The 27,097-nt window shown below is 42.2% G+C and overlaps 1 protein-coding gene across 2 annotated transcripts in view; it reads right to left on the minus strand.

The window, feature by feature from the left end:
* Positions 1–506: 506 nt before the first annotated feature.
* The window catches only part of PRCP (prolylcarboxypeptidase), a 41,313-nt gene continuing 14,722 nt past the window's right edge, over positions 507–27,097 (minus strand). The window contains exons 2-9 of one of the 2 annotated variants that reach the window (XM_017819732.1): positions 25,280–25,420; positions 24,142–24,243; positions 23,599–23,780; positions 22,725–22,882; positions 21,928–22,100; positions 20,278–20,442; positions 18,958–19,145; positions 507–798 (exon numbers count right to left, since the gene is read on the minus strand). In XM_017819732.1, coding sequence (XP_017675221.1) covers positions 585–798; positions 18,958–19,145; positions 20,278–20,442; positions 21,928–22,100; positions 22,725–22,882; positions 23,599–23,780; positions 24,142–24,243; positions 25,280–25,420 — 1,323 coding nt within the window. In that variant the 3' untranslated portion in view covers positions 507–584. Of the gene's footprint in view, positions 799–13,341; positions 14,580–18,957; positions 19,146–20,277; positions 20,443–21,927; positions 22,101–22,724; positions 22,883–23,598; positions 23,781–24,141; positions 24,244–25,279; positions 25,421–27,097 lie in introns of those variants that run through there. The other variant, XM_017819733.1, reaches the window with a different exon arrangement.

Genomic DNA, 27,097 nt, shown 5'->3' on the forward strand with positions numbered 1-27,097 from the left:
GATGGTTATGCCTCTATAACATTAGTCACAGTTAGGCACTTCGGGCCACAGAGGCTGCTTGGGATGTTAGGAGCGATGGTATTTGTCTTCCCCAGTCACCACTATGTGTGATGGAGCCCTGCTTTTCTGCAGATGGCTGAACACTTGCCTGCCCATGGGAAGTGGGGAATGGACTCCTTGTCCATCCTGCTCTGCTTGCATGTGCAGCTTTTTCTTCACCTATTAAACTACCTTTATCTCAACCCATGAGTTTTCTCATTTCTACCCTTCCCGTTCTCTTCCCCCTGCTGCTGGGCGTGGGGGAGTGAGTGCACGGCTGTGTGGGGCTGAGTTGCTGGCTGAGGTTAAAACACAACAGAATACTAATTTAGGAACACAGTGCAGAAGAAGTTGACTTGTATCCCCGTTTTTATTTGGTTACTAAAATTATTAGAGAGGTGCCTATGCCTGAATTAAGATGCAAACAAGACCATATGCTGAAGTCAATAGTATGGATTTTTATTTAACAGTAAATGTGAGGAAGAGAGAGACAGAAACAAATAAGAAAATGAGTCGGGGGGGAGAGGAAGAGAGTGACAGACAGATTAAGTAGAAAAAATATCACCACTCCATGGATTCTGATGGTATCCTGTTGATCTTCTTCTTGAGGTTTTCTCAGTGGTCTTGTTGAAGTGATGGTTGCAGTCTGGAGCTCTCAAGGGAAGTCCAGGGTGGTGGACAGTTCTCATCACAGTCCAAATTACTAGGAACATCCAGGGAGGGGTGGGCTTGAAAGAAATAGGAAAACAGCCTCCCCAGCTTAAAAAGAAATAGTGAAAATGTTTATTTTGAGAACACTTGGTAAGAACAATCTCATTTAGAAGTTTCAGCCAGCTTTTGGTAACAAGCTGCTCTAAGAGTAGTGCCATCTTCCTTGGTCCATCCCTGTGGCAGTCACATGGGCACATCATTCATGCTGCCTTTCTTCCTCCTTGACATGCAGCTCTGCAGAACATCACTGCAATGGTCAGGGAGAGCTGCTCATGCTGCCTCCCTCCACTGGCCACTGCTTTACGGGTCAGGGTTATCATGGAATCACAGAATCATGGAATAGTTTGGGTTGGAAGAGACTATTAAAGGCCATCTGGTCCAATTCCTCTGCAATGAGCAAGGACATCTTCAACTAGAGTAGACTGCTCAGAGCCCTGTCCAACTTGGCCTTGAATGTTTCCAGGGATGGGGCATCCACCACCTCTCTGGACAAACTGTGCCAGTGTCTCTATACCCTCATTGTAAAAATCTTATTTCTTATATCTAATCTAAATGAACACTCCTTCAGTCCATCCTGGCTGCATGCTCTGTGCATGTGTGTGCACTTGCAAATTCCCATGCTAAGCAAGGGACTTTCTCTCAAGGAAAGATGTGCACACCTCACAACTTGCTGCTCTCACTATCCTTTTTTTTTTCCACAAAAAAACTTGCCCAAAAGCAGTTGTGTAAAGATGTAATCAGCTTATTACTTGCAACTGGGATAACCTGGAAGGAGAAAGGCTGGAGAAGTGGTAAGGTGGGACCCTTACCCATCTTGAGGACACAGCTGACTCAGGGAGCTCAAAGCCACGAGCACATTTTCAGGATCTAAAGATTTCCAGACCACCGTTACCTAAGGATTACCTAAATTGCTAAAATCCTGTCCTTCACTCTGGATTTAAGCCTACTGGGGACACGGTGGGAGCAGAGACTCTGTGACAGCACCAAGCCACAGGTCCCAGCCCTGGAGTAGGCCTATGCATGCAAGCAGGACATCACTTATGTCACCCTCCCAGGCTCTCAGGGCTGTTTCTTCAGGAGCCATTTATTGACTCGCCTAAACCCAAAACAACAATGTCCCTCATCATTCCTCTTCCCAGCTCACACCCCCCCCCCTTCTGGAGTAAGGAAAAGTGTCGAATAATCCTCCTCCTTTCGGTGTGTGGTCTGGTTTTCTGTGTCGTCATGCAGACAGTACAGAGACAGGGGGTCAGGCGGGTCATCAGAATGCTAATAAGAAATCTGATTGATGAGCCGGTGCCTCGGGGATGAATGGGATACTTAATTAATGACTTTTGCTCTGTTTAAGAAAAAGTTTCCCTTAACTTACATCCCTCCTTTTCTTAAAAAAAAAAAGCAAAAAAAAAAAAGAAAAAAAAAAAGAAAAAGCCCTCTATAATCCCAAGTTTTCCAAACAACATAAAGGGAACTTCAAAGACAGACGTGGTCAGTTTTTATGTGTTGAGTTGGTTCAGTGATTCTTTCTTTTCTTTGTTTACAAGGGCAGCCAGGCTTGATTCCAAGGCTGAAAAATAAAAGGCCACATTGTTCAACCAGATTCTAGATTTTTACAAGAAATTTCCTCCTTCCCAGTAGGGCAATTAACTGCTTCACTTCTGGGTCTGCCAGTACCACAATGCACTGCCAGGCCTGTGAAACTCAGCAGCAGTCGGTTCCTGCCAAAACACTGCTCTGCTTTGGAAACAAGATGTACTGTGGAGATGCTATTGTCCCATTAAATCTAACCAGCAATCCAGGACTGGGTTGTTTTGGGGTATTTTTACAAGAAAATAAAGGCCCATCGGGAAAAATACCTGGTAGGCACTTAGCTTAGGAACACTGGACTGTGTATTCAGGGCAATTCCAACAGGATTTCAAACCAGCAATTAGTGATGTGAAAACAGCAACAGTTTCAAATGATCTCTTCCGGATTGATTTGGAAGGTTATTTCATGCTAAATGAATAGCAGCAGGAAAGAAGATGAAAAGGGAAGAAGGAAACCCACACAAATGAATTTTTTCCCTCTGAGGATTTTTTTTAGGAACAGGCTCAGCTGCAGCATTGAGTGCAGAACAGGCTGCTCAGTATCAGCGACGGGCAGATGGGAGATGGCAACAAAGAAATGCAGGGGGAGGTATTGGTTGTATTGGGTCCCCCGTGTTTCCCACCCAAATTCAGTCACCCCCAGCAGACAGCTCTTGGTTATCTCATGGGCCCCAACACCACAGCATGGAGCCAGGCCCACAGGTTCAGCAGATTCACAGGACCTTGAGCCCCTTGGTGGACCCAAGCAGGGAAGGAAGCTGCATCCTTAGCCCCACATGGACTTCACCAGCCCTTCTCTGGGGTTTAAGAGTGTCCTAAATGTTAAGCCCATTGCAAGCCCATTTTGGTGGGCGAGAGCTGCTCATGTACTAGAAGTCAGCGTATTTAAGTGCTTGGTTGATCTGAAACTCATGGGAGGAAGGGAAGGATCCTGACCAAGTCTGTGGCTGCCCCTGGCAGTGGTGCTTAACCCGGAATCACAAGACTATCAGGCTGCCTTTTGTTGGATTGCTGGAGCTGAATTTTGATGCTGTCTCATTTTTAACTTTTCCTTGTAGTAATCCTGTGTGCATTTGACATAACCTGTAAATATGTTCAGCTGTAGCTTTAAATACAATTAAAAATAATGTTCTTTTAAAAAGGCAAGAGACGCTGAGGGCTTAAAGAATTGGCATTAGACTGAAAATTGGGCACATAATAAAATGTGCCAAATGGGAAAGAAATGGCAGGCACGGATTTAACCTGGCAGCCTAGTTTACTGAATATTCATTCTTTTTAAAAAATTGTGCATGAATTTTCTAAGTGAGTAGACACCTGCTTTGGCCTGAGGGTTTAGAGCACTGGTTACTCCAGCCTCACTAGTTAAAAATCTCCCTTGTTCAAATCCCACTTACGGGGTTTAGGAGTCACTCATTTCGGTATTTTATTATCTAAAGATCACTAACATTTATTTAAAGTGATGGGAAAGTTCACAGTCCTTTCTCCCTCTGATCAGACATAATGTCCAAGAGATTTTGTCCAAGAGATCAACTGTGCAGAGAGGCAACAAAGCAGGAACATAAGGGCCCAAATGTTCTTCTTTGGAACTGATGCGACCACCTGACCATTAACTTTAGGGAATTTGTCTGAATCCTGGTTTATTTTTAGCCTTTCAGATCTTTTTGCACAAGGGTTAACAAAGACACAAGTTGGGCAACAGGAGGAAGAGGAATAGGAGGGCAGAGATGTGGGAATGGAGCAGGTCTCTGACCCTCCCGGGGACCTCCCTTTGGACACACTGGCTAAAGGAAGGGAAGGAAAAGAAAGAGTGAGAAAAGACCTGCCAAACCACGCTGGCCAGACAGGAAAAAAAAAAAAACAAACCAAGGGCCCAGAGCTGATTTGCATTTGTATTGGGCACTTGGGGAATACAGATAAAACACTCTTTATTTTTCAGGGGAATTCAGGGAATATCAGTAGCAACATCCGTGCATGAGCACAAAAGGGGAAATAGAAGTATTTTGGTAATCCTGTTCTTAGGCAGCAACAGTGATAACATCAGAATAACACATCTCTCAACTTTTTTTCCTGGATCTCTTCAGGAAAAGGAGCACTGGCACAAAATTACTGTAACTTCTGGCAGTGGCGCACTTCGGAGAAGTCAAGGAGGGAGATTAGACAGGAAGTGGAGGTCACTAGCAATTTATTGCTAAACTGTGAACAAAAGGAAGGGCCCAGAGTCCAAAATTAATATCAGAGTGCCCTTATACTTCCTGTCATCAATGCCTGCAGTTCTCTGTGGTCCCCCTGCCTGCCTGCTGGGCACTAGCAGCATAAAAGCAAAGCAAAACTGAAAATTAAAGAAGAGCACTGGTCAAACATTGAAAAATGCTACAAGAAAAAGAGTGATTTGTGGCCAGTGAAACAAGTTGTATGACTGAGCTGCTGCTTAAACATCAGACTGTGCCTGCTCACCATGGGTGTAGGACACACTCATCCTAGTCTTCCCTGATTTCCAGTCAGAAATCCCATTTACATGTGTTTCCATAGATCGGATCGGTTGGGTTGGAAGGAACATTTAAAGAGCACGTAGTCCATTCCCCCTCGCCATGAACACAAGCATCTTTCTCTAGATCAGGTTGCTCAAAGCCCCACCCAACCAGACCTTGAACGCTTCTAGGGATGAGGCTTCCACACACCCATAGAGGACTGTCCATCCCTGCATTGCCCAAATCATAAAATGCCTGCCTGCTGGGCTTCTCTCAGCCTGGTAGCTTTGCATGTTCAGGGACACCTCTCCTGGGCAGATGGACATCTATCAGCTGCTGGACCTCTGCTTAATTCTGATTTAGTTAAACAGATATCTGGATTCTACTGAAGCTATGAAAAAGCAGTGAATTGGCCACAGCTGTGACAGCTCTATTACTGTGTTACAGGAACAGCCCTGGGGCTAAATATCTTCTGCTATAGGCCAACATCCGCTATTTATCCCTGAAATAATGGCCAGGAAACCTTACCTGATGCTTTAAATGCCCTTGAGAAACATTTACCCCTATGTTTAAATAAACTATGTGCTCCTCTGCATGAGGAAGGATCAAAACCAGAGGGGCTTTGCTTGTTTGTTAGCAGTGTGTACCAGATCAAAGCAACGTTACAAGTAGCCCTCCACTGTCATTTCTCAGCTGTGAAACAACTCACAGCTTACTTCAGGCTCGATTCCTCTCAGGCTTTGCCCATATACTTCCTTATTGCACCTTTGCAGCCACCTTAAGACATCATAGAGCTTCAGCTGAGAGAGGAAGGGTCACAAAACCCAAAGTGGTGCTGTAAAATGATTTAAAATTGCAGCTGTGCCAATGCTACCCTGTCAACACTTGCATTTCCTGACACCCATGTGCCAGGATCCGTAAACATTGCAGAAGATGCTGTCCTCTACACCCACTCTCAGGTTTTATATGCATCCTTTTTATCCAGAAATTTTCCATTCATAAGAAGACATTTCTGCTTCCATTTCTTGATGTTCTGGAGGATGGGGTTGGGAGGGGAAGGGAGAAACCGAGATAGCAGAGGTCGAGCCCCTGGCTTACTCCGCTGATCAAATCCTGTGCTGTGGCATTACCTTCCCTTTCAGCTGACCCAGTTCGAGCGCTGCGACTGCCTATTCCCACGCCACGTCAAAGGGAAGGTTTACATTGTTCAATGGATATTAATTTAAATTATTCTGGGGGTGCTTGGAAACCACCTCCTCCCCCCTTCCCCTTCAGTTTCCATGGGGACTATCACAGAGGCTCGGAGATATAAATGAGCAGCCACTGACACACTGATCTTCCTCCCCTTCTGTTGCAAACTGCCATCAGCGATTTCCACTGTCACAGGGGAGACATTCATATTTTGCTGAATGACCTGCTAGAACAAGATAGACAGATCAATTTTTTTTTTTTACTTGTTAGGTACAATATCCTATTAATACCACTTTCCATTTGTTCCTTAGGTTCACACACTTGCATTGTAGTTCTTTTCTTCACACCAACATCCTGCTGCTTGTTGATGGTATTAATAACACCCACAGCAGGAGGCTGTGCCCCCCGGGGTCTGGGCTATCAGAATAATTATTGAATGACATTAGGGTTGTTCTGTAAATTACTTTGTGACCCAGGAATTCAGCAGGTTACCGCTATAACTCAGGCTCTCGCAGTTGATTGCACTCACCTCCCGCTGCCCTGACATTTATTAGTCTAGTTTGCCTAGCAAGCACTGACTTCATCTGTTGGGAGGAAAGTTGGGAGCCTCTGCTATCCTCCAGCATGACCTGGGAGGGCCTGGCCCTTTTTAATGGCCTCATTTGTGGTGATTGAACCTCGGGTACTGGTCTCCACAAGGAAATTATATCCTTCGCTTCCTCTCCTATCCTCTCTGGCACACACTGAAATGTTATAGGGCAGCTGGAGAGCCCAGTTTGTGAGGCTGGACACATCTGCAGGCTGCAAGGGGGGAGAAGAAGTTAATTCCTTTCCTTCTGGAGGAGGAACACAATTTTTCCCCATGCATGCTCACACATATATGCATATTTCATGGGGGAGAACCCACCATTCTCCCCTCGGACCAAAGGAATGGGACTCACATCACCAGAGCCTGCCTCAGCCAAGGAGCTAAGGGCAGACAGTGGATCTGTGAGATGTTTGGAGGAACACCAAGGGGCTTTAGACACTGCAAGAAGTTGGATTGCTTCCTATCAGACTGATGCACGTGCAGGTGTGGAAACAGAGCTCTGGGTGTTGAGGGAAGCCCAGGGTTGGAAATAGTGACATACTGACCTGTGCCTGCCATCACTCCTGATGACTCCTCAGCATCTGCCCAGATGTACTGGATAGCTTCCCTGGGAATGCTGAGCACCACTTAAGATTAGGGCAATGATATCACATTAAAAAGTTTATAATTCCTCTTGAAGAAAAACAGTCAAGACCTCTTTGGTCTTATTCTGGTCCAAAATTCCTACTTACTAAATACTTATATAATACCTGTGATGAAACACTGGAGATCTGGTGCATAGTTCTCTCAGATTCGTTTGATCCTATGAACCACTCTCCAAAAGAAATCCCTTGCTCTTTGTATGGAGGTAGCCCAGACCATTCCTCTTCCTCATCCCAGTTGCTTGGACAGTGATTAACTGTTAGACATGTCCCATAGTTTCTTTCGGAAATTACTGGGTTCTGTTTTCATTGCAGCAAGGAAGCTGTGGGGACTGAGCATCACTTCTTAAGCTCAGAGCAGCATACGTGTTTCCTCCCTTGTCCTGGCAGCTGCTCAGAGCTCAAAGGCAGAATCCGTGGCAAAATTGATATGGGGATGCAGACAGCAAGAAGGTGGTCAGGAAAGATGTCAACCTTTCAATGCTGCAAAAACTTAGAATAAGTGCTTTCAAAAACTAGTCGAAGCATGTCTTCTATAACAGAGACAAAAGAAAAGCTACGTTGTTCTCAGGTTTCTTAGTCTTGCAGATGATGCCAAGTTAAAGGGAAGCATTGATACATTCAAGAAAGGATGGCCATTCAGACAGATGGGCTGAAAGAAAGAGACAAGAACCTCATGGAATTCAATGAGAGCACGCACAAACTCCTGTCCCTTTGGAAATGAAGGACTCATTATGGTGTCAGGCTGGGCACTGGCAACCTGTGGAGCAGCTCTGTGGAAAAGGTCTTGGGGGTCCTGTTGCACATCAAACTGGGCTGTGTGTCCTGGCAGCAAAGACCAAGAGCCTTCTGGGCCATATGAAGAGGAGCAGAGCCAGGAGATCCAGTGAATGGATCATCTCCCTCTAACTGGTGCTTGGTGGCCAAAACTCAAACACCACAGCCAGTTTGGGGCCTCCTAGTAGAAGTTGTTGATGAACTGGAGCAAGTTCAGCAGAGGACCACTGAGATGGTTGGGTCTAGAACACTTGACCTGTGAAGAGAGGATGGGGGGACCTGGACTCATTCAACCTGGAAAAGGAACAGCTTTAGGGACACCTAACAGAAGCCTCCAGTGCCTACAGGGCTGATCGAGAAGACACAAAGGACTCTTCATAATGGTGGAAGGAATGAAACACATGTAAACTTAAACAAGGGGTTCAGAACTAGATGCAAAACCTTTCCATCATGTGGACAGATGAGCAAGACGTTCAGAGAGGCTGTGCAGACTCCAGCCTTGGAGATTTTCTGGACCCAAATGGATAAATCACTGAGTATCTTGGTCTGCCCCTGTAACTGACCCTGCCTTGAGCAGGAGGGTGGACCAGAGACCTACTGAGGTCCCTTCAACCTGAACTATGATTACTGATTGTACAGCAATGTGCTGGGGAGATATCAAGGCCTGATTTGTACAAATTGCTTTTCCCTCCTTCCAAAAACTCAGTTTGATACAATCTGGGACCAGTTTTCAGATTGTGCACTAAGTTTCTGAATACATTCTTTCCACAGCAGAGAACCCAATGCCAACTGGACAGCTGAGGTAGCCAGAGAAGCACCTAGAACTATAGCCGAGTGCCTGTCTCTGTGAAGAAGACACACTGATGTTGCTTGAAAACTGGTGACTGAGAAATACCCATTCCCACAAAAGAAATTTTTTGGACCTCTTTCCCTGTATTGTTCTACTGGGTGGTGAGAGGACACAGTGTGTTTCATTCCAACTGGGAAGGCAATAGCTCCACATAATTTTCCTCCTGATGTGCTGTTTTGAGGATGCTGAGATAACAAATAACAAAATGCAACTTATTTGTCTCTGCTATAAAGCCAAATCCATGTGCGAAAGAGTCCCAGAGCCACCACTTGCTTTGTTAAACTCTTCAGCAAGGTGGGGGGGTTCTACCAACTGTTGCTGACAACAGGATTTCCTAATGTTTCTAAGAACTATGCATCCACATGGACATGCAGAAATCAAAGATTCACAAGCACAGACCTACGAACAGCACAGGTACCAGCTGGGGTCAAGCCATGTCTGCATCCCACAGCACCACCCCTTGGTGCCGTCTTCCCCATCCAAGCACAGCTGTGTTCACTCCTGCTCAAGTATCACTCTGCAATAACTTGTCAACAGATCTAAACCTTTCCAAGGGCTTAATATGGAAAACAGGACCTTTGGAGAATTTCCTAAAGCCATGGATCCACGCGGGAAGGACTGCTCACGCAAAGCACAAAACCAGACAGGGTCTTGTCATCCAAGTAACTGTGGGCAACCTCACCGCGTGCTCAGAAAGGAGAAAGAGTTGCTGTATTTCACGTTGCAGGGAATGTGGTTTTGCAGGAGGGCAAAAAGGAGGACCCTCTATTCAGGTGGCAGTCAAAGGGAGCAGAGAGTGCTCAGCCGCCTGTCGGAATTGGCCCTGTATTGGTTACACCCCCAGCTATTTGAGGTGAAACTTGGCCTCTCAAAGCTCTCTGCCTCTCTCCTGCGCCTTTGTATTCTCTAGAAGGTGAAGCGTAAGGGTATAAAAAGCTGCAAACAAGTTCCTACCTCTGGAGACCAGGCATTTACTCTAAGAAAGAAAGACCAATTGCTTCCCAGAGCATTGTCCACCCACATTAGAGAAAGGATTAAGCAGATACATTCAGCTATTCTAACAGATTTTCTTTAAACCTTGAATACGCCTCTCACACTTGGTAAGATAATCACATTAGTTTTGTCATTAAAAGATCCCTTTTATAGAAAGTACCTAAACCGCTTAAACCACCCAGAGAGGTCGCATACATTAGAAAACAACAAGACAAACGGAAGGGATTTGCTATTCCCAGTCTCAGTGTTTCGCTGCCCCTACTTTCTAAATTGGGGGATGGAACGAAAAGATTTTGCAAATCACCAGTGGAGGGAAAAGTCCCGGAGAGCTGGGCAGCCCCCACCCACCCTGGGGAGCCCTCACTCCCCACTGAGGAAACATTTGGGCATAGCAGTGAGGACTGTGGAAAATATATTTTTCCATATGGGGAGGCCCACAGGTTACACCTGAAGCACCCCTGGTCTGAATATCTGGCACCCAAAACCCAACTGATAAACAACAGCTGATGTAACTTATTACTGCCTTGGAGGGCAGAACTCTAAGGTGCTCCATGCTAAAGGAGCACATTCTCCCTCTTCCCTGCTGTGGGCATTGCTCTCTCTGCATCACACCCCAGAACTACAGGGACCACCACCACAGGGCTGCAGAGAGGACAAAGCAGGTCCCCAACTCAGCAATGCCCAGGGTAGCAATGAAATTAGCTTTCAGCAATCTAACTAATGTTGTAAAGCAATTTCTTCACTGGACCTGTATTATTGAAAGGATACAGAGAAGGAAACTGCCCTAAAGCATGTGGATCAAATAGTTTCAGATTTGCTGGTAAAATAAGTTGGGCTGGGAGGAAAAAACAAAAAAAAGAAAGGCTGACTTAGGGCTGCAACACTGATGTTCGTGCAGCTGGAAGCAGTCCTGTGAAATCAAGGAATCAAAATAATACAGGAGCACAAGTCTACTCAGACCAGTAGAAGTTGCAATGCTCAGCACCTTTACATGATAAAACCAGAATTTTTTAACAACAAAAGGGGAAAATTGAAAACCACTTAAGCACTGTGAATTTACCCCAGATATCATCTTTGGTTCATATCTTTTGCCAATATTTCATCATCTTCAAAATTAAAATTACCTATAAACAAAGTGAGTTGTAGAACATATTTAGCTTCCTCCCTAGACTCTGCAGCCTTAGCCCTGCCCTATTAACACTTTGGGCTGCATAGCTCAATTAAAACCTCTCCTTGCCAGGTCAAAGGGCATTACAGATCTGTCCTAACAACCTTCCTTATCATGGGCATGTAGGAAGTGCATGTTTGCTTGGGACTGAAATAAGCTTTCAAAGTGCAAGTGGACTTTTCCCCATTGTAGGTAGCTTGACTGCATTCACTGTGGTCACCTATGGAGAACAACCAGCTCATACACCTGCTCCTCCTCACAGAGCCAAACCTCTGAAGTAAGAAACTACCAAAGGAGTGCAGAGCCTCACCACCTGTCATCCTGACTGCCACTCCTGATTTCCATAACTAGTTTTCTTCTTGCTCCAACAGAGTCAAGTGCAAAGAAGACAATGTCACTTGCAGAACTCTGAATCTGCCAAAGGATAAAAATCCATGTCTTCGCAAAACAAAATCCAGTTCCAGATACTCCACATTCCATTATTCTAACGCATTTTTATCGACACAAACTGCAGGTTCACCAGTAAGATTCATGCTTGGGGGAAAGCATTCATTCTTTTTCCTTCTGCATTTTCCCCAGTGAGTGGGAAACATACAGTTTTAAATTCCAATAATTTCTGACTTACATAAGCCTGAGATGAAGTATGGTCCATCATCATACGACTGGAAAGATAAATCAACCATTTGCCATGGCCCAACCTGTTCTTACCTGTACGAAACACACAGGAGAGCCAACATTTAGCCGAAGTAGCCAAACCACAAATCTTGGTAGCATTCAGGGATGTGTACATGGATTTTAAGATGAAGTCTGAATGTTTGAGATAAATAAGACCTAAAGTTGCAACTACTCAGTTTGATGGGAAAAAACGTAAAAAGTAGGATCAATTAAAAATAACATAAAAACAAGTCACCTACTTTATAAGCTGGTCCAAGCAGTAAGAACCTGATCCAAAGGGCACCTAAATCAGTCTCACAGACAGAAACTGAATGGAATAGTAAGATTATTTAAAAAACCACAAATAAACAAAAAAACCCATAACCTATTTTTTGTTTTAAATGTCATTTAACACAACTAAAAGTTGAAAAATTGCATGTTGTTTTAAGTGTTACTGGAGGTAACTTTTTTGGCTTATGAAAGGATTGAAAAGAGAAAGAAGAGAGGAATGAAATTCTAAATTACTTATGCTGCTTGAAACTAAAAAGTGTTTTCCAAAAAACAAAGCAGCAGCTACTTCCTGAGATGATAAGTTCACTAGCAGGGAAGAGAGAAGACACAAGCTGATTAACAATATAGAGTTAATTTGTTCACAGCTCAGTCCATGAATATGCCCATGTCTTTATCCATATAACATGAAAATGCTTATCCCAAAATTTGCACTTGGAGTAGCACTCTGAGCAATTCATGGGAACAGTTGGACCAGGCTCTTGCTTGCTCAATTAAATAATTTCTGATCCCCAAATTTATATTTACTTTTACCTGTTTCATTCCTTGGCTTGCAGTAAACCAGGACATCAATTAACATGTCAGAAGATACAATAGTATTTCTACGAACTTCACTGTAATGCACTTAATTAAAAAAACAATAATTTTTATTAGTTTCAAAAAAGATCGAGGATATCATGTTACCATAAAGTCCATGAGTGAGAGAATATTTGAAGTAAAAACTGGAACTATTGGACAGCTTTCAGGCAAATCCTACATAGTTCTTCCTTCACCCCTGTGCTTCTCTGGTCTTGTTCTCTATAGTTTTTCTAAGTAATTACCTTGCACAAAAGCATGAGAGGTTCAGATTACAGAGTCTGAACATAAATTACATGTTTAACACAAGACAAGGAAAAAGATGTTGTGTTGAAAAGAAGATACAGAGAAGTGTTTGAAAAGATAAAAATTCAGTGTTGGGTTCGCTTTGTTCGCAGAGGATAGGAGGAGACTGGAAACAGAAAAGGCCACCTGGTGTCTTAGGAAAATACTCAACTATCAGGCATATCATCAAAGCTGAGAAAACTTTTCAACAGAAATGGAATTTTAAGAGTTTGGGGACATGAAGCCTAGCCTGAGTCGTTCTAAAATGGAGTTGTCCTTTAAACTGCAAAGAATCCTTTCTGAAGAAGGGCTCCAGTGTGAATGAAGCCAAAGCTGGAAAATGAGGGGACTGCCCCAGCCATTTATTAATGTCAAATATGCTGTCTCATGAATCAGGGCAGTTTGTCTGGTTTGGAATCCTTACAGAAAGCCCAGTGCACCTGGCTTGGTGAGCTCAGCATCAGGCTTTAGGCTGATCCAAGGGGATAGCTGCATTCTGTGTTTTCAATAGTTTGTCCAGCAAACAATTTTTTTAAAAAAGGCTTTTATTGGAGAGCCATCAGCAAACAGATCATGTAGAATTTGAACAATACACAGAATGAGGGGGAGGGAGGAACCCACACAAGGCACAGCCCCAATTATTTGTCACTTCATAAGATCTAGCCAGCACAAGTGTCACATTTGCTCTTAAAGAGAATAGCTTCAAAAGCTTCCTGATTTAAAAAGCTAAGTGTTTCTGGGGGAGACACACATATACACACATACAAAATATACTCAGTTTTCTTTGGCAACCATCATCACAGTGACAGATCGTTCAGCATTAGGACAAATAGCAAAGGAAAAAATAAAACCCCGATGCAGATTGTGCATGCTCAGCCATTTATCAGCAGAGTGAGTCTGGGCCCAGCCCTGACCATTCAGTACAGCATAGAATACAAAAGCCACCTGATTAATAAGCCACAAGAAAAACTAAGGAGAAAAAAAATTATATATTTATTTCTATTCCTGAACTGATTCCAAAGGGCAAGGGCTGTTTAGTTTCCTCACAAACAGCACAGCCAGCTTCCCCATGCCTTCTCTGCCTCTCCACCGAACATCACAGTAAGATGTAATTTCTGTTCCCCCATTATCTCCACCAGCTGAGGATGTCTGAAATTCAATCCCACTGGAGGCAGCAGGAGTTTCATCAACACCACTGCCATTTAATCCATTGTACGTACCAGCAGTTGGAACAATCACTCAGCTCAGTGAGGAGCAAAGCATCAAGCCTAGAACAGGAACCTGTTACTACATGGTAAAATACAGCATTTGAGAAGAGCAGAAGAGGAAAGCAAGGCAGAGCAGGCAGCTCAATCCATGAACTTGGACTGAAGTTTATCATCCGAGAACGCTCTCCATCCCTCTGCTGCCTGCTTCTCTCATGGGCACAAGCAATGGTGAGCACTGCAATGCAGGTGAGGAAGCAGGAGGGAAATGCTCAAATGACCACATCGCAAGGCCTGGTCCTACTCTCAGCAAAGCCAATAGAGGTATGATAGCCACAGTTGTTGCAGTACGACTTCAGTGACTGTGCCTGGCCTCTTCAATCCACTGCTTCATGTGGTAGATTTCCAAGGCTCGAGCTTGCTGTACAGATTTGGGGTCCAAAGGGTTACGGCTACGTAGGTCCAGGTGATGGGCTCCATCTGGGATCACAACTGCCACAAGAGAATTGGTGATGTTCTGGGTCACTCCACCTGCAGACCACGGGTCCAGGTCCCCATTGCTATAAGGAAAGAGTATTTCATCAGGATACATGTGCACGGCAGTCAGCAGTGAAGCTGCAGCTTCACATCAACATATTCACCCAACTTTCAACTAGTTTTGCATATGCAGCAACAGAAAGAGACCTCAGCCCTGTCTCAATGTCTTCTGCCCACCCCTCTGCTGAGAGAAGCCTTTTTGACAGAGGTATGGAGCTATCTGCATCTTAAGCTAGGCTACACTTCGCAATTATCTGTAATTCAGATAATAATCTTTAACAATGCCAAAGTCTCTGGAGATAAATCTGCTGCCATCCGTAATCATCATAAAAGGTTCACGTTCCCCTGTAAACAAAACATCTCCAAATTCCCAAATCAAAGCACTTCACTTTCCTTCTTCACAGTCTGCCATAAACAAATAACCTACTGAACCCCTTTAGAGCTGAACTTTCAGGAGGTTCTACATTTGCTGTCTCAGCTGGGTGCCAGCCTGGTTTTGCAAAGAAATGCTTGGACAGTCCCTTAGTCCACTTATTTCTAAAAATAACCATATTAAAATGAAGCTTTTATCTCCCAAAAAAACTGTCTAAAATGACTCTTCCTCTGTAATAGGACAATTTAATGCCATTTACTCCCCCTCCTCCCTCACCTCAAATCATTTGAAAGGATTCCTTGCACTATAGATATGGCTCCAAATAATAGACCCTAGAGCAAGTCAATAGCTCAGCTGGGGAGAGAGTTTTCCATCTCTCATTCCTAGCATTGGACTTGATCCAATAATCCCTACTACATTTTATTTTCCTTTACTGCAATGCTCTTCCCACACATGGTCCATCTTTCTGCACAAAGAAAACAACATCCATATACTTGTGGAACTATGCAAATCTAGATCTGTTCCTCACTCAGAGCACTGGATCTGCCCACAAAAGGAAATGTCAGAGATGGGCTATGGTATACAAGGGTAAACTTCTAGATGGATGTAAGAAATTAAAATATCCTTGGACATTAGGAGATATAAAGCTAGAAAAATACCACAATGGCAGCACTAAAAAACAACAACAACAAAAAAAACCCACAAACCAGAAAAATAAGGAGTAAAAAAAGAGGTTTTTTAGAAATAATTAACAGTAAAAACCTGATGAGGTCTGAACTAATACTATACTTGTTTTACACTGAAAAAAACCCCAAGTATCTTGAGTCTCTGTAGTTCTTTACTTCCAGTGATTCTAAATATGACTTCAGACAAGAGAAACATTTTGTATCTGCAAAACAAAAAGCATAAAGAGCTGCCCAATAAACCAAATGCATTGGATTTAAAAGGTCACCTGAATCAGCAGAGCACCTTGGCAACAGGGGGATGAGTTGCTGAGAGACCCATGATGTACATGAACTTGGATCTTTTGGTCCTAGTCATGTGGAAACTAAGCATGCCACAAGGAAACAACACAGCCTCCGGCTTTTCTGCAAGCTGCTGGCTGTGTCCTCTGCCAAATGATGGCACTGGAGGCACTGACGCAGTTTGGCAAGTGAGACTTGCTGAGAGGAGGGGGGATGGAGAACTCACCACAAAATCATAAGTCTTAACAGTTTCTATGGAATAACATAATTCAGTACCAACTAGAATGAATTACTTATGTGTTAAAACTAAGCATGCATGTAAGTACTCAGTTGCCCATCTCACGGGACAGGAATTTCCCAATGTAAACCAAAGAAGTAAAAGAAGGGAAAGAATAAAAAAGTCAGCCGTTCCTTTCTAGCAGTGGCCAGGCAAGTAAGACTTTCAAAAAACAAAACAAAACAAAACAAAAGCCTAATGAAAAATATGAGCATTCTAGTCCTGTTTTCAATTGCTATACTTCCTTCACAGCATACATAGGGTTCTGCCTATCTCACAGCAATCCCTTTCCTATATTCTCTTCAGTCTCCTCAGCCCTCCAGCCTTGAGTTTTACACAATCTTAGCAGCACTGTCTGTGCATCCTTTTTAAACATGCTGGCTCTCCACAACTGCCATGTTTCCTTTTATTAACTTTTTTCTCTCTCCTTTTCTCTTCAGTCTGGCATAGTTGTATCTTCTCTTCATTGCCACCAATTCCCTCCTTTTGTGCTAACTATTCTCCCTTCTGTACAGAACTCCAGTACTTCTCATAACAGAGCCTTCACTTTTGGCCTCTCCCTGTGCAGAACTGGGTAGGTGGGTGCCCTAACTCAGAAGGATGTATACAACCTAGGTGTGATCCATCCAGACTGAAAAATACTCATTTTTAGATTGTGCACACTACATTTTGTACTGTCTGATATAACCTGGGCTGATTTTGACTACCATAGTACGCTGATGATGAGACACTATAAATGCTACAGGCTCTTTGCCACTGCATTCATGAACAGTGTTAAAATGTCACTTCCCACCACTGCACAGCACTTCCATACCAAGTACACAGCATGTACCAGTAAGAGGAGTGAAAATCGCTGGAAAAGAAAGGGGAAACAGTGTTCTGAAAACCCCAATTTCCTCAAACAAGTTTTAATAAAGATGTGCTGCCTAGGACAGGCAAGCAACACCTGTGCACAGCCTAAACCACCCACACACTCCATACATCCAGGAAGGTACCAAAGTAGCAATGGAGTTTCCTGCATTAATACCATACAGTCCATTCAAGACTGACTCTGCAGAGTGATGTACTGCTCGCAGAGGGAGAAGCAGCAACACCAGTTTAAGCATTCTGGCCAAATCCCACTGTGTCTGGATAAATCCACCCTACAGTACTCTTCAGATGTAGTATTTTTCCCTTCCTGTGCCACACTGTTGTGCAAGTTGCCTGTCACTTGAAACACAGTCCTTTTCAGCCCACAGGGAGCCACATCCCAGGTAAACACTGGGATATTTTTTGTAAAGCACTCTTCAGTGTTTGAGGATAAAAGGCTCTTATATAAAATGTACAGTGTTGACAATGTATTTGTTTGAAGAGAAACATCCAGCTTGAGATCCAAAAGCTTTGTGTGTACAGCACTAACTTCTACATTCATTTGGTTGCTTTCAGGCTTTTCTCATTTCCAGCTCCTTCAGCTGGCATAAATTCTTACACACTTAGATTTGTTTGCTTGTCTATCACTTACAAAGCAGATTTCTACTGTACAGAGCTGTGAGACCTTGGAAATAAGCAACACTCCACAGAAATTAACTTAAACCAACAAACTTCTTTTATTAAAAATGTTTTCCAAAAGAGGGTGGAATTTCTCACTCTAGAGCAGATATTCTGCTAGGACAGAAACAGCAAGAGGCATACAAGAGGAAAGCAACAGGCCTTTGGAGCCAAACAGACCAATGTTAAGAGCTGCAATCCAGAAAATAACCCCTAATTTAAGCGAAAACTTTATACTGTTAAAATGCACACCTATCTACCAAGTCCAAAAGTCTAATTCTGATCTTGTTTTATAGAAGTGGTAGGGTTTTTTATGAGAAGGCCTTGCACAATTTTAACCAAAGCACAGAGAAATATATATCCAGGAGCTTCCCACAGCGGGCAATCGGTACAGCAAGTCAGGACTCCTGAAGCACAGACCTCAATGGGTGTACTGAACACCTGATGAACATAAGCACCTGATGAACAGACAGCACTCATCTGTATCACCACACAGCAGAAGTACAACTACATGAACCTTCCTCTAAAGATAGCAGAGCCTAATCTTAAAAATAAGGAAAGTGAAGGCTGAATAGAGAGCAAGCAGCAAGCCCCAGTTTTTTGAACTAGACTGAAAAATTTCTTTCACTTTTTGTCCACATATAAAGGTGTTTCAGAACAAACTTTTGTTGTATTAACAGTATGCCTTACTTGTATTCGCATCTTATATAACTGTGTTGAAACTTGCCTAAATACCACTAAAAGAAAAGGGCTATTGGCAGTAATAGAAACTCCCCAAGTTACTTGCCTCTCTTTCCTGTATCAAAGGGATAAGGAATGTCAGCCCCTCCACAATGCTATCACTCAGAGCACTAATTTTGGTACTGAGATTCTGTGTTATAGCTACAGCTTGTTTAGACTTTCCTTTTATGTGGAAGTGACAGTGCTTTGGGTTCATAAAAGCTAGATGAATTTACCAGCATGGGAAACCTGGATTTTGGCCACAAGATAAGAAGGATTCCACATGGGAAGAAGATTATATTTGGCAGAATCTCAATCCAGATTCTTCTTTTAGAGTCACAGAGGCGGTAACAGAACAGTTGGCTTCTTTAGCCGCTGCACATTGACCATTTTACTCTCAGTAGCAACACAAAGCATTCCCATCATTTATTCAGCTGGAGTGCTGTAGACAGATCCTTTTGCTACTTAGGCCAACTTTCTCTTCACTGACAACCCAAACTGGTGGAAGACTCTACACTATAAACTGAAACAGGGCTCACCTGAAGATGATGTTGCTGTGTGAACTGATGTTTTTTCCTCCATACATGGAAAGAATCCAAGAGGGGCGAGGCCTCACTCCCCACAGTCTGTAACACTCTTCTGAAAATGTATCAAAGTCCCATTTCTCAGGTTCAAACATGTCATGGACACCATCTGTGCAGAAGGGCATCACCATCTCAGTGCAAGCCTGAAAGAAATGGCAGATCAATAAGATGTATTCCCAGGAGACTGTCCAATAGCTGTTAGTGCAGTATTTAAAAAAGAAAGCTTAAACAGCATTTGATCAGTAATTACTATCAAACTATCACAGAATCATTTAGGTTGGAAAAGACCCTTTAAGGCTGAGTTGAACCACAAACCTAAAACTGCCAAGTCCACCACTAAACTGTGTACCTAAGTGCATAGTGTCTTTTAAATACCTCCAGGGATGGTGACTCCAGGACTTTCCTGGGTAGCCTGTTTCAATGCTTGACATTTTTCCTAATATTCAATCTAAAGATCTCCAGGTGCAACTTGAGGCCATCTCTTTTCATTCTATTGCTTGTTACTTAAGAGACTGACCCCCACCTTGCTACAATCTCCTTTCAGGTAGTTGCAGAGAACATTAAGGTCACTCCTCAGCCTCCTCCTCTCCAGATTGAACACCTTCAGTTCCCTCAGCTGGTTCTCATAGGATTTGTGCTCCCGACCCTTCCCCGGCTCTGTTCCCCTTCTCTGGACACGCTCCAGCACTTCAATGTCCTTCTTGTAGTGAGGGGCCCAAAACTGAACACAGGATTCAAGGTGTGGCCTCACCAGTGCCAAGTACAGGAGGATGATCGCTGTCCTGGTCTTGCTGGCCACACTATTGCTGATACAAGCCAGGATGCCACTGGGCCTTCTTGGCCACCTGAGCACACTGCTGAATCATAGTCAGCTGCTGTCAACCAGCACACCCACGTAGTTTTCCTCTGGGCAGCTTTCCAGCCACTCTTCTCCCAGCCTGTAATGCTGCCTGGGGTTGTTGTGACTCAAGAGCAGGACCCAGCACTTGGCCTTGCTGAGCCTCAAACAGTTGGCTGCTGTACGTAGTTTTCCAGTCTATACGAAGAGCAGAAACTCAACAACTAGCTAGATAATGAAGATACAACCTAAACCTGCTTCTCTTTTCTGCCTTGCCCTCACCACTACAATCATACTTGGTTTGTCACTATATTTCTCATCAGTACATCAATACATCTGACACAATATATTGACAGGTAAATGACTTGACAACTCTTACCAGCTCTAGCTCAAAAAAACCTCAGTGAGTTCCAATTTAGAAAGGCTACTGTGCATACCTGATAGTACCAACCCGTTTGGCCCAGATTCTTTGTTGCAGTCTCAGACACATCTAAGCATAAGGCTTCTCCTGTATAATTGTAATATAAATTTACTGCCTGGAAAATATTCTGCAGTAACAATTTGTCAGAGAGCCTGGGATCCTTCAAGAACTTGCAGACTTCCTGCAACAAAGAGAGAAGGGGAAGTCTAAATCTATAGGTATTAAATATTAGGACATGATACCTGCTAGGATATTGATTTCTTGTCCAAGTACAGTCAGAGCAATTCCAGAAAACATCTTTATATGTGATGATATATCCTGAGCATTATCACAAAAAAAATACACAAATTGTATTTGTGTAGTGCATGCTACTATCAGGAAGCTGAAACTTTATATTTTCTGACTAAAAAATTGAAAAAAAGACCCAGTGCCACCTTAATATTTCATTTACCAAATTTTTCAATCCATTTACCACACTTTAAAATAGATTATATTTAATAAATAGTATTTAGCTCCCCTGTAATGAAAGACAACACATACAAATGTATAACAAAGAAACTCCAGGTATAGATTGGGGTTCCCTGCAGTTTGATGTAGGCAGCTCACAACAGAGATTAAGCAAGACACACATACATCCAGCTACTCAAAATACATAGAATCATTAAGGTTGGCAAACACATCCAAGATCATCTAGTCCACATTTTCCCCCTTTGTCATCCTCAGAGTCATATTAGAGCTTCTGTTTCAGAAAAAGAGTATCTGAACAGCTTAAATAACTCAGATTTCATATATTAGTACTGTCCAGATGAATAGCAGCCTTTTCTATTTTAGATTTATACTTCAGTCAGAGATAACATGGACAGTGGTGGAGGTGAGCCTGTTTCTCAGGTTCTGTCAGACTGACAACAAAGCAGAACTAATTTTCAAGGTGTTTATACTGCCCTTTGCAGACAGCCACGTGGACAGATGAACGTCCCTCTCTCCTCCATCAGGCAGCTTTACACAAATGAAAATTTTTGTTTTATAATTAACTGCTGCTTAGTAGCCTGAAATACTAATTATCTTATCTGTCTTACCTACCTTACACAGTAACACAAAGTCCTGCAGGGAAATTCAGCCAGGGTCTTAATGAATAAAAACACTCCAAGAAAATGGAGAGAGCACTCTGGATAAACAGAACTGCACAAGTGAAGGTTTGCAAGTGTGAAGAGGTTCTGCTTTGAGAAGTGACCCTGCAAGGAATATATTTGTGGAGATCCATATTTTGTCTCACTAGTTTTCTCACATCAAAAAGGACAGAGGCTCAAAACTTTCTCTTCAGTTGCAAGCTCTGTCAGCTAAGCCTGGCACCAGAATCCCTAATTTCGTGTGTTTTTTTCTGCAGCATTTCTGCTACTCGAGAGCAGCTCTGCAGCACAGCTGAAGCTTTTCAATCATCCCTGACACTTTTCTTCTTCGGGGCTCTTGATACAACTTATTAGTCCTACAAGTGGCAGTTAGTCAACCAACCAGGTCATGTACACAAAGATGTTACCCTGGTTGTGTTTTCTCAGTCATGTTGGTTCTACAGAGCCAAAAAAATAAAGGAAAAGGTGCAAGCTAGGAGGGAAGGAGAGAATTAGTTAAACCAAATGGTCAATTCTACAAGATATTAGTTCTGAATTACCTGTATAGGCCAAGCTGGCAGAGGCTGCAAGAAGTCAGCTTTGTAAGGATAATTCACCATAGCCAAGTTTACCCATGTTTCACTCAGCCAATTTTTCAATACAGCAGCATCCTGCAGATTTTTTAACGGGCTGCACAAATGAAATGTGCTGGAAAGCCACTGCAAACCTGCATCTTTAATAAAAAGAAATAGATAAAATAATGGTACAATACACTAAATATTAACACATAGGTCGTTTGTTCCTCTGCTAAAAAATATTTTCATTTAGTATAACTAATTTAGTGAAATTATTCCACATACATACAAGTATAGCAGATCAAATATTAGTCAGCACCTGACTACAACCTCCTTTCAGGTAGTTGTAGACTCACAGAATCACTCAGGTTGGAAGAGATCCTCAATATCTTCAAGTCCAGCTGAGTCCCTGTCAGTCCCTATCGCTGAGTCCATAAGGATTGCAGCCATTTTCTCTACCTGAGTGTCTCAGTAAACAAACTTTTTTTTTATAGTAATGACTATCAGGCCTATTTTGTCAGAAAGGAATACAAGCCTTGAGGTTCTGAAGTCTGCTTTTGCCTGACGTTAGGGATGTTTGGACCTGGATTCTGCATCCCACCAGGTCTGAAAGAAGCTTGTGATACAAAAAACCAGGCATTTAAAAAAAACCCGCTAAGTTCACTTGGCAGTTTGCAGTACTAGGCATATAGTTTCAAAAAACCCAATACATACACAAGCAAAAGCCATACCACAACCCCGAATATTACTATTCTTTGAAAAAAGTATTGGTGAGTTATTACCTGTTGAGGAAAGGTGGTTAATAGCATTCCAGGAATTCCGGATGCTTTCTGAGCAGCCTGTCCCACTCTTTTTGAAATCATTGGTCACTATGCTGAAAAAAGCGCCACATGGAACCAAATCACCAAACTGCCAGACCGGGGCCGAGGCTGCCACAGCTCTGCAAAGGGACATAAAAAGATCCTGAACCTCTGCAAAGTGAACTTCCATCCTCTGGTCAATACCCTCCCCACAGCCACTATCTAAGTAGCACTTAGACACTGCGCTCTAGGTGAACTAACCATAATGCTGCAAAACTATTCCATAGGTCTGCATGCAGAGGTTGCTGAAAGATATAAGTCTTGGATACTAGTACAAAGATATCAGTAAATACATGAAGTAAAAATTCAGACTCGATTAGTTTATTGGTTTTCATTCGTATCTAGCAACTAGGTCTTTCTCACTAGACATTGTGTAAACTCAAATGAAGAGAGCCACTGTCCACAAAAATATACTCTCTCGCAGAAAAAAGTTGGGAAATTACTATTCTTTTTTCCAAGAGGGTAACTAGGGCATTGAAGAGATTAAAGACCTGCCTAAAGGCATTAGGAAGTCTGGAGATGCTCAAAAAAGTTAGATGCCAAGTGAGTGTTCACGTGCTGTTTTCACAAATCTAACAGATAGCTCTGAAAATATACATAATCCAGTACCTGCTGACCTACAGTTGCCTTTATTAGGCAGATGTGCCTCTTCCCAAATTCAAAGTAACTTGATTCCTTCTTCCAGTAGTGAAAAATTCAAGCCAGCTTGAATTATGGTACTTCTCCCAGAGCTGTAATATTTATAGCATGGAAGTAACAAATGCCTGCTCTGTTTAAGCAGGATGAGTACACTCACCCAACTACCATATGGGGATATTTCATCCTAAACCAGGCTGCAAGCATTCCTCCATAAGATCCTCCTATAGCTATGACTGGACTGTGACGGGCGCCTGCAATAGTCGTCTTTAAGTAGTCAACTAGTACTGCAAAGTCTGCCAGAGCTTGTTCTGATGTCAGATAATTCAGATGCTTGGAATCCTGAGAGGAAAGAAAGCAGGTTATATACAGCATGAGAGACTTCCAGCAGCAGTCTTTCTATTCCCCACAGCAGCTGTAAAGGTTTAAATCTATGCCTGATAACAAATAAAATATTCTTTGCAGGTGTCTCTTGAAGCACTAAAAAAAAAATCTCAGATTTTTTTTTTTTAATCCTAGAATTGAGAGTTACAAAAATAGGATAGTTGTGTTCTTCTAGCACATTCACATCTTACTCAAGTTAACACTAATTGCCCTGGCAAGGATTACAACATGCAGAATTATGTTTGTATAGAACACATCTATAAGGAAGACAAAAGATGACACGAACACATCTATAAGGAAGACAAAAGATGACACTTACGCTGAAAGACTCATTCCCAAAGGGCAAAGATTCTCCATAATATCTGTGTTCAGCAAACACCAACATAGCATTAAGTTCTTCAGCCACATCCCACATAAAACCCTGGTTGGAGGAAAACAGACATTGAAAATAATTGATTCAACTTGTTTAAAAGTGTCTACTTTCCGTCTAGTGTATTTCAACTCTTATTCTTGGATTAGAAAGATGGCACTATCAAAATACAATTTGGTTTTAAAGTATCACTGAAGTAAGAAAACACATAAAACAGATACCCACACAGAGAAGGTGATACATGCAAAGAAAGTATGTATATTTTAATGCTGCAAAACATTAGGCAGAATTGTTTTGTGATTACGCACAAGCAATCCTGACAGAATTCCTATGACATGAGCTTCATCCACAGCAAATAAAAAAGGCTACAGGAGAAAAGCATGCATTTCAGTTAGGACTACCTTACAGAAAACACAAAACTTGTTTGGCAATAAGCAATAATCTAGAGCATTGCAATACACTTATTTTCAACTAGTAAATAAGTACAACGTGATGGTACTCGATAACAGCTTGTTACCACCAGTTATGGAAACAGGCAGACACAGATTGCCTGCCGACAGAACAAAGTATGTAAGCAGGCCTTGATTGCTTTGAGCTTGGTCTTGTTGTGTTACTGGACTTTGTAATGAAAGGCTGAAAAATACTCACACACTCCATTCTGCATTTGTATCAGCCAGGGAAGTAAAAACTTCCACAGGTATTGCAGAGAACAAGAATCATCCAGCCCCCTTGATTTCCAGCCTCTTTCATTTCACTTCACACTTCTCTTAATAGTGATAAAACATAAACATCAAAACCTCCCATTTTACTTGGGGAATCTAAAGTACTAGGATAAGTACTAGGATATGGTCCAAAATTCTGAATTCTTAGCTCAAAGCACCTAATGGTGTTTCCTCTAGAAATTTTCTTCACTACTCTAAGAAGTTAACACAGTGCATCCCTTTGGTTTCTTTGGGCTTCAAACAACACCCTGAACTCCCTAAAACTTTTTCTGTACTTCTGTTCTGCTTCCTTTTCCTCCTATAACAATCAGAAAAATCATTACTGGAAGAAAGGACAGTAATTCAAGAATTTATTTTCTACATACCGTGTTGTTGCAGAACCACGTGATGTCTCCTTCATTGCCTGTATAAAATAGTATTGGTCCATTGTCTTTCTTCCAGTGCTGATCTGCTACTAGATACCGCTGCCGGAATGTACGATCTTCATCAAATCCAAAGTGATCAATCTGTAAGAACAAGGAACAACGTGTTCAGAAAGCTAGAACTGATCCTGGAGTCCACTGGGAGTGCCGACAGTCACTTTGCAGATGGAAAATAAAGAAAAGCAAAAAAAAGGCAAAAGTTTTACTAAGATTAAAAAAAACATTGAATTCATTTATATTCCTTATACATCAACATTCTTCTGCTTTATGAAGAAAAACAGCAAAAATTACAGGTGTATATACTGAAGGAGAAATGCTATTTTCAGCCATTAATAAAAAAAATTATGCCCTTTTTATAGTATCATACTTAACGTGAGACATTCTAATATATTTAGAAAGATGGACCGATCTGCTAAGAGGTCACAAAGTACCTCATGCAACAAAACTGTATCAACAACAACAACAAAAAAAAAATCTTCCCACAATGTTTTGAATCTTAGGAAAACCTTGCTAGCCTAGTCTTGTTATTCGAAAAACAAAAAACCTGAAACAAAAATCCTAAGGCCCTAAAAAACAAATGAACAAACAAACACCAAAACATCAACCCACAACCAACTAAAATCCCACCTCTTCCTTCTCTCCTTCCTTTGGATAATTTCATTCTCCATAAGCATGAAAATTAAACAGATTCTTTTAGAAAATGAGTTTTGGTTGCTTTTTTTTTGTTTGTTTCTTTGTTTGGTTTTTTGGGAATTTATTTGTTTGGGGTTTTTAATCTTAGAAAACACTATTTCTCTGTAGTTCTTGTGCTCTTGGCACATTTTTCAGATAGTTTTGTGGAGCACTTCTCCTTTTCCTCATTGCAATTTTCACTAGTCCATATAATTTCTCCAATTCTTTCAATTGCCCTACAAAGATTGCAGGCCTATTCATCATATCCCTTTACCCAAACCCCACAGTGTTAGCTTTATTTCCTCATTAGAAATTCAATTTCTAACATCAGTTTTTCAACTTCTACTCACACTACTTTGTATTCACTATCCACCTCAACCCTTCCCCAAGCATTCATCTGTATTGGAAAGTTTATCAATTTCTTTTACAAGGTAACTCCCCACATGGATATAATCTTATTCTGGAATACCCATGCAGGCCTTTACCATAAAATATTTAAAAAAAAAAAAAATCAAACTAAACCATGGAACACTCCAGAAGACCTATGCTACTTAATTACCATCACTGCTTTTATTCATCAGCTAAAGATGACCTGTAGCTTCCCAGTTTTGACTTCCATCAGCACACATTCACCTTTTCCTTTCCTAGTTCTTGCCTACAGTAACAGCCTGACATCTGCTGGCTTGAGGATCTCTGCTCAACCACCCATCCACCTTTACACCCACAATTCTGTCAAATCTCTCACATGCTCCAGGAACCAACCTTTCACATTCCCTGTTTTGGAAAAATCTGCAAAGTAATTTTGAGAAGCAGCAAATCACACTTGCTGCTTTGTAGTGACCTGTCTGCTAGACAGATTCCTCCAGACAGCTCAGGAAAGCCTAACTCTTGATCTGCAGGATCCAGCTACTCCACACCATGTACTTATATTTGCTTTGGGTCAAAGAGACCACATGAACTTATTTCAAATATACAATCTGCTGCAGAATGTCTTTTCTAAATTCTTTCAAAGCTAACTCTCTTTTGGACTGAAGTGGGAAGCCGTGTGCCACAGCTCACTGCTACAACAGCAGGAGCAGTCAGACGTCT

Source organism: Lepidothrix coronata, unplaced genomic scaffold, assembly GCF_001604755.1.
Source record: "Lepidothrix coronata isolate B3197 unplaced genomic scaffold, Lepidothrix_coronata-1.0 Scaffold76, whole genome shotgun sequence".
In the NCBI taxonomy this organism is placed as follows: domain Eukaryota; kingdom Metazoa; phylum Chordata; class Aves; order Passeriformes; family Pipridae; genus Lepidothrix; species Lepidothrix coronata.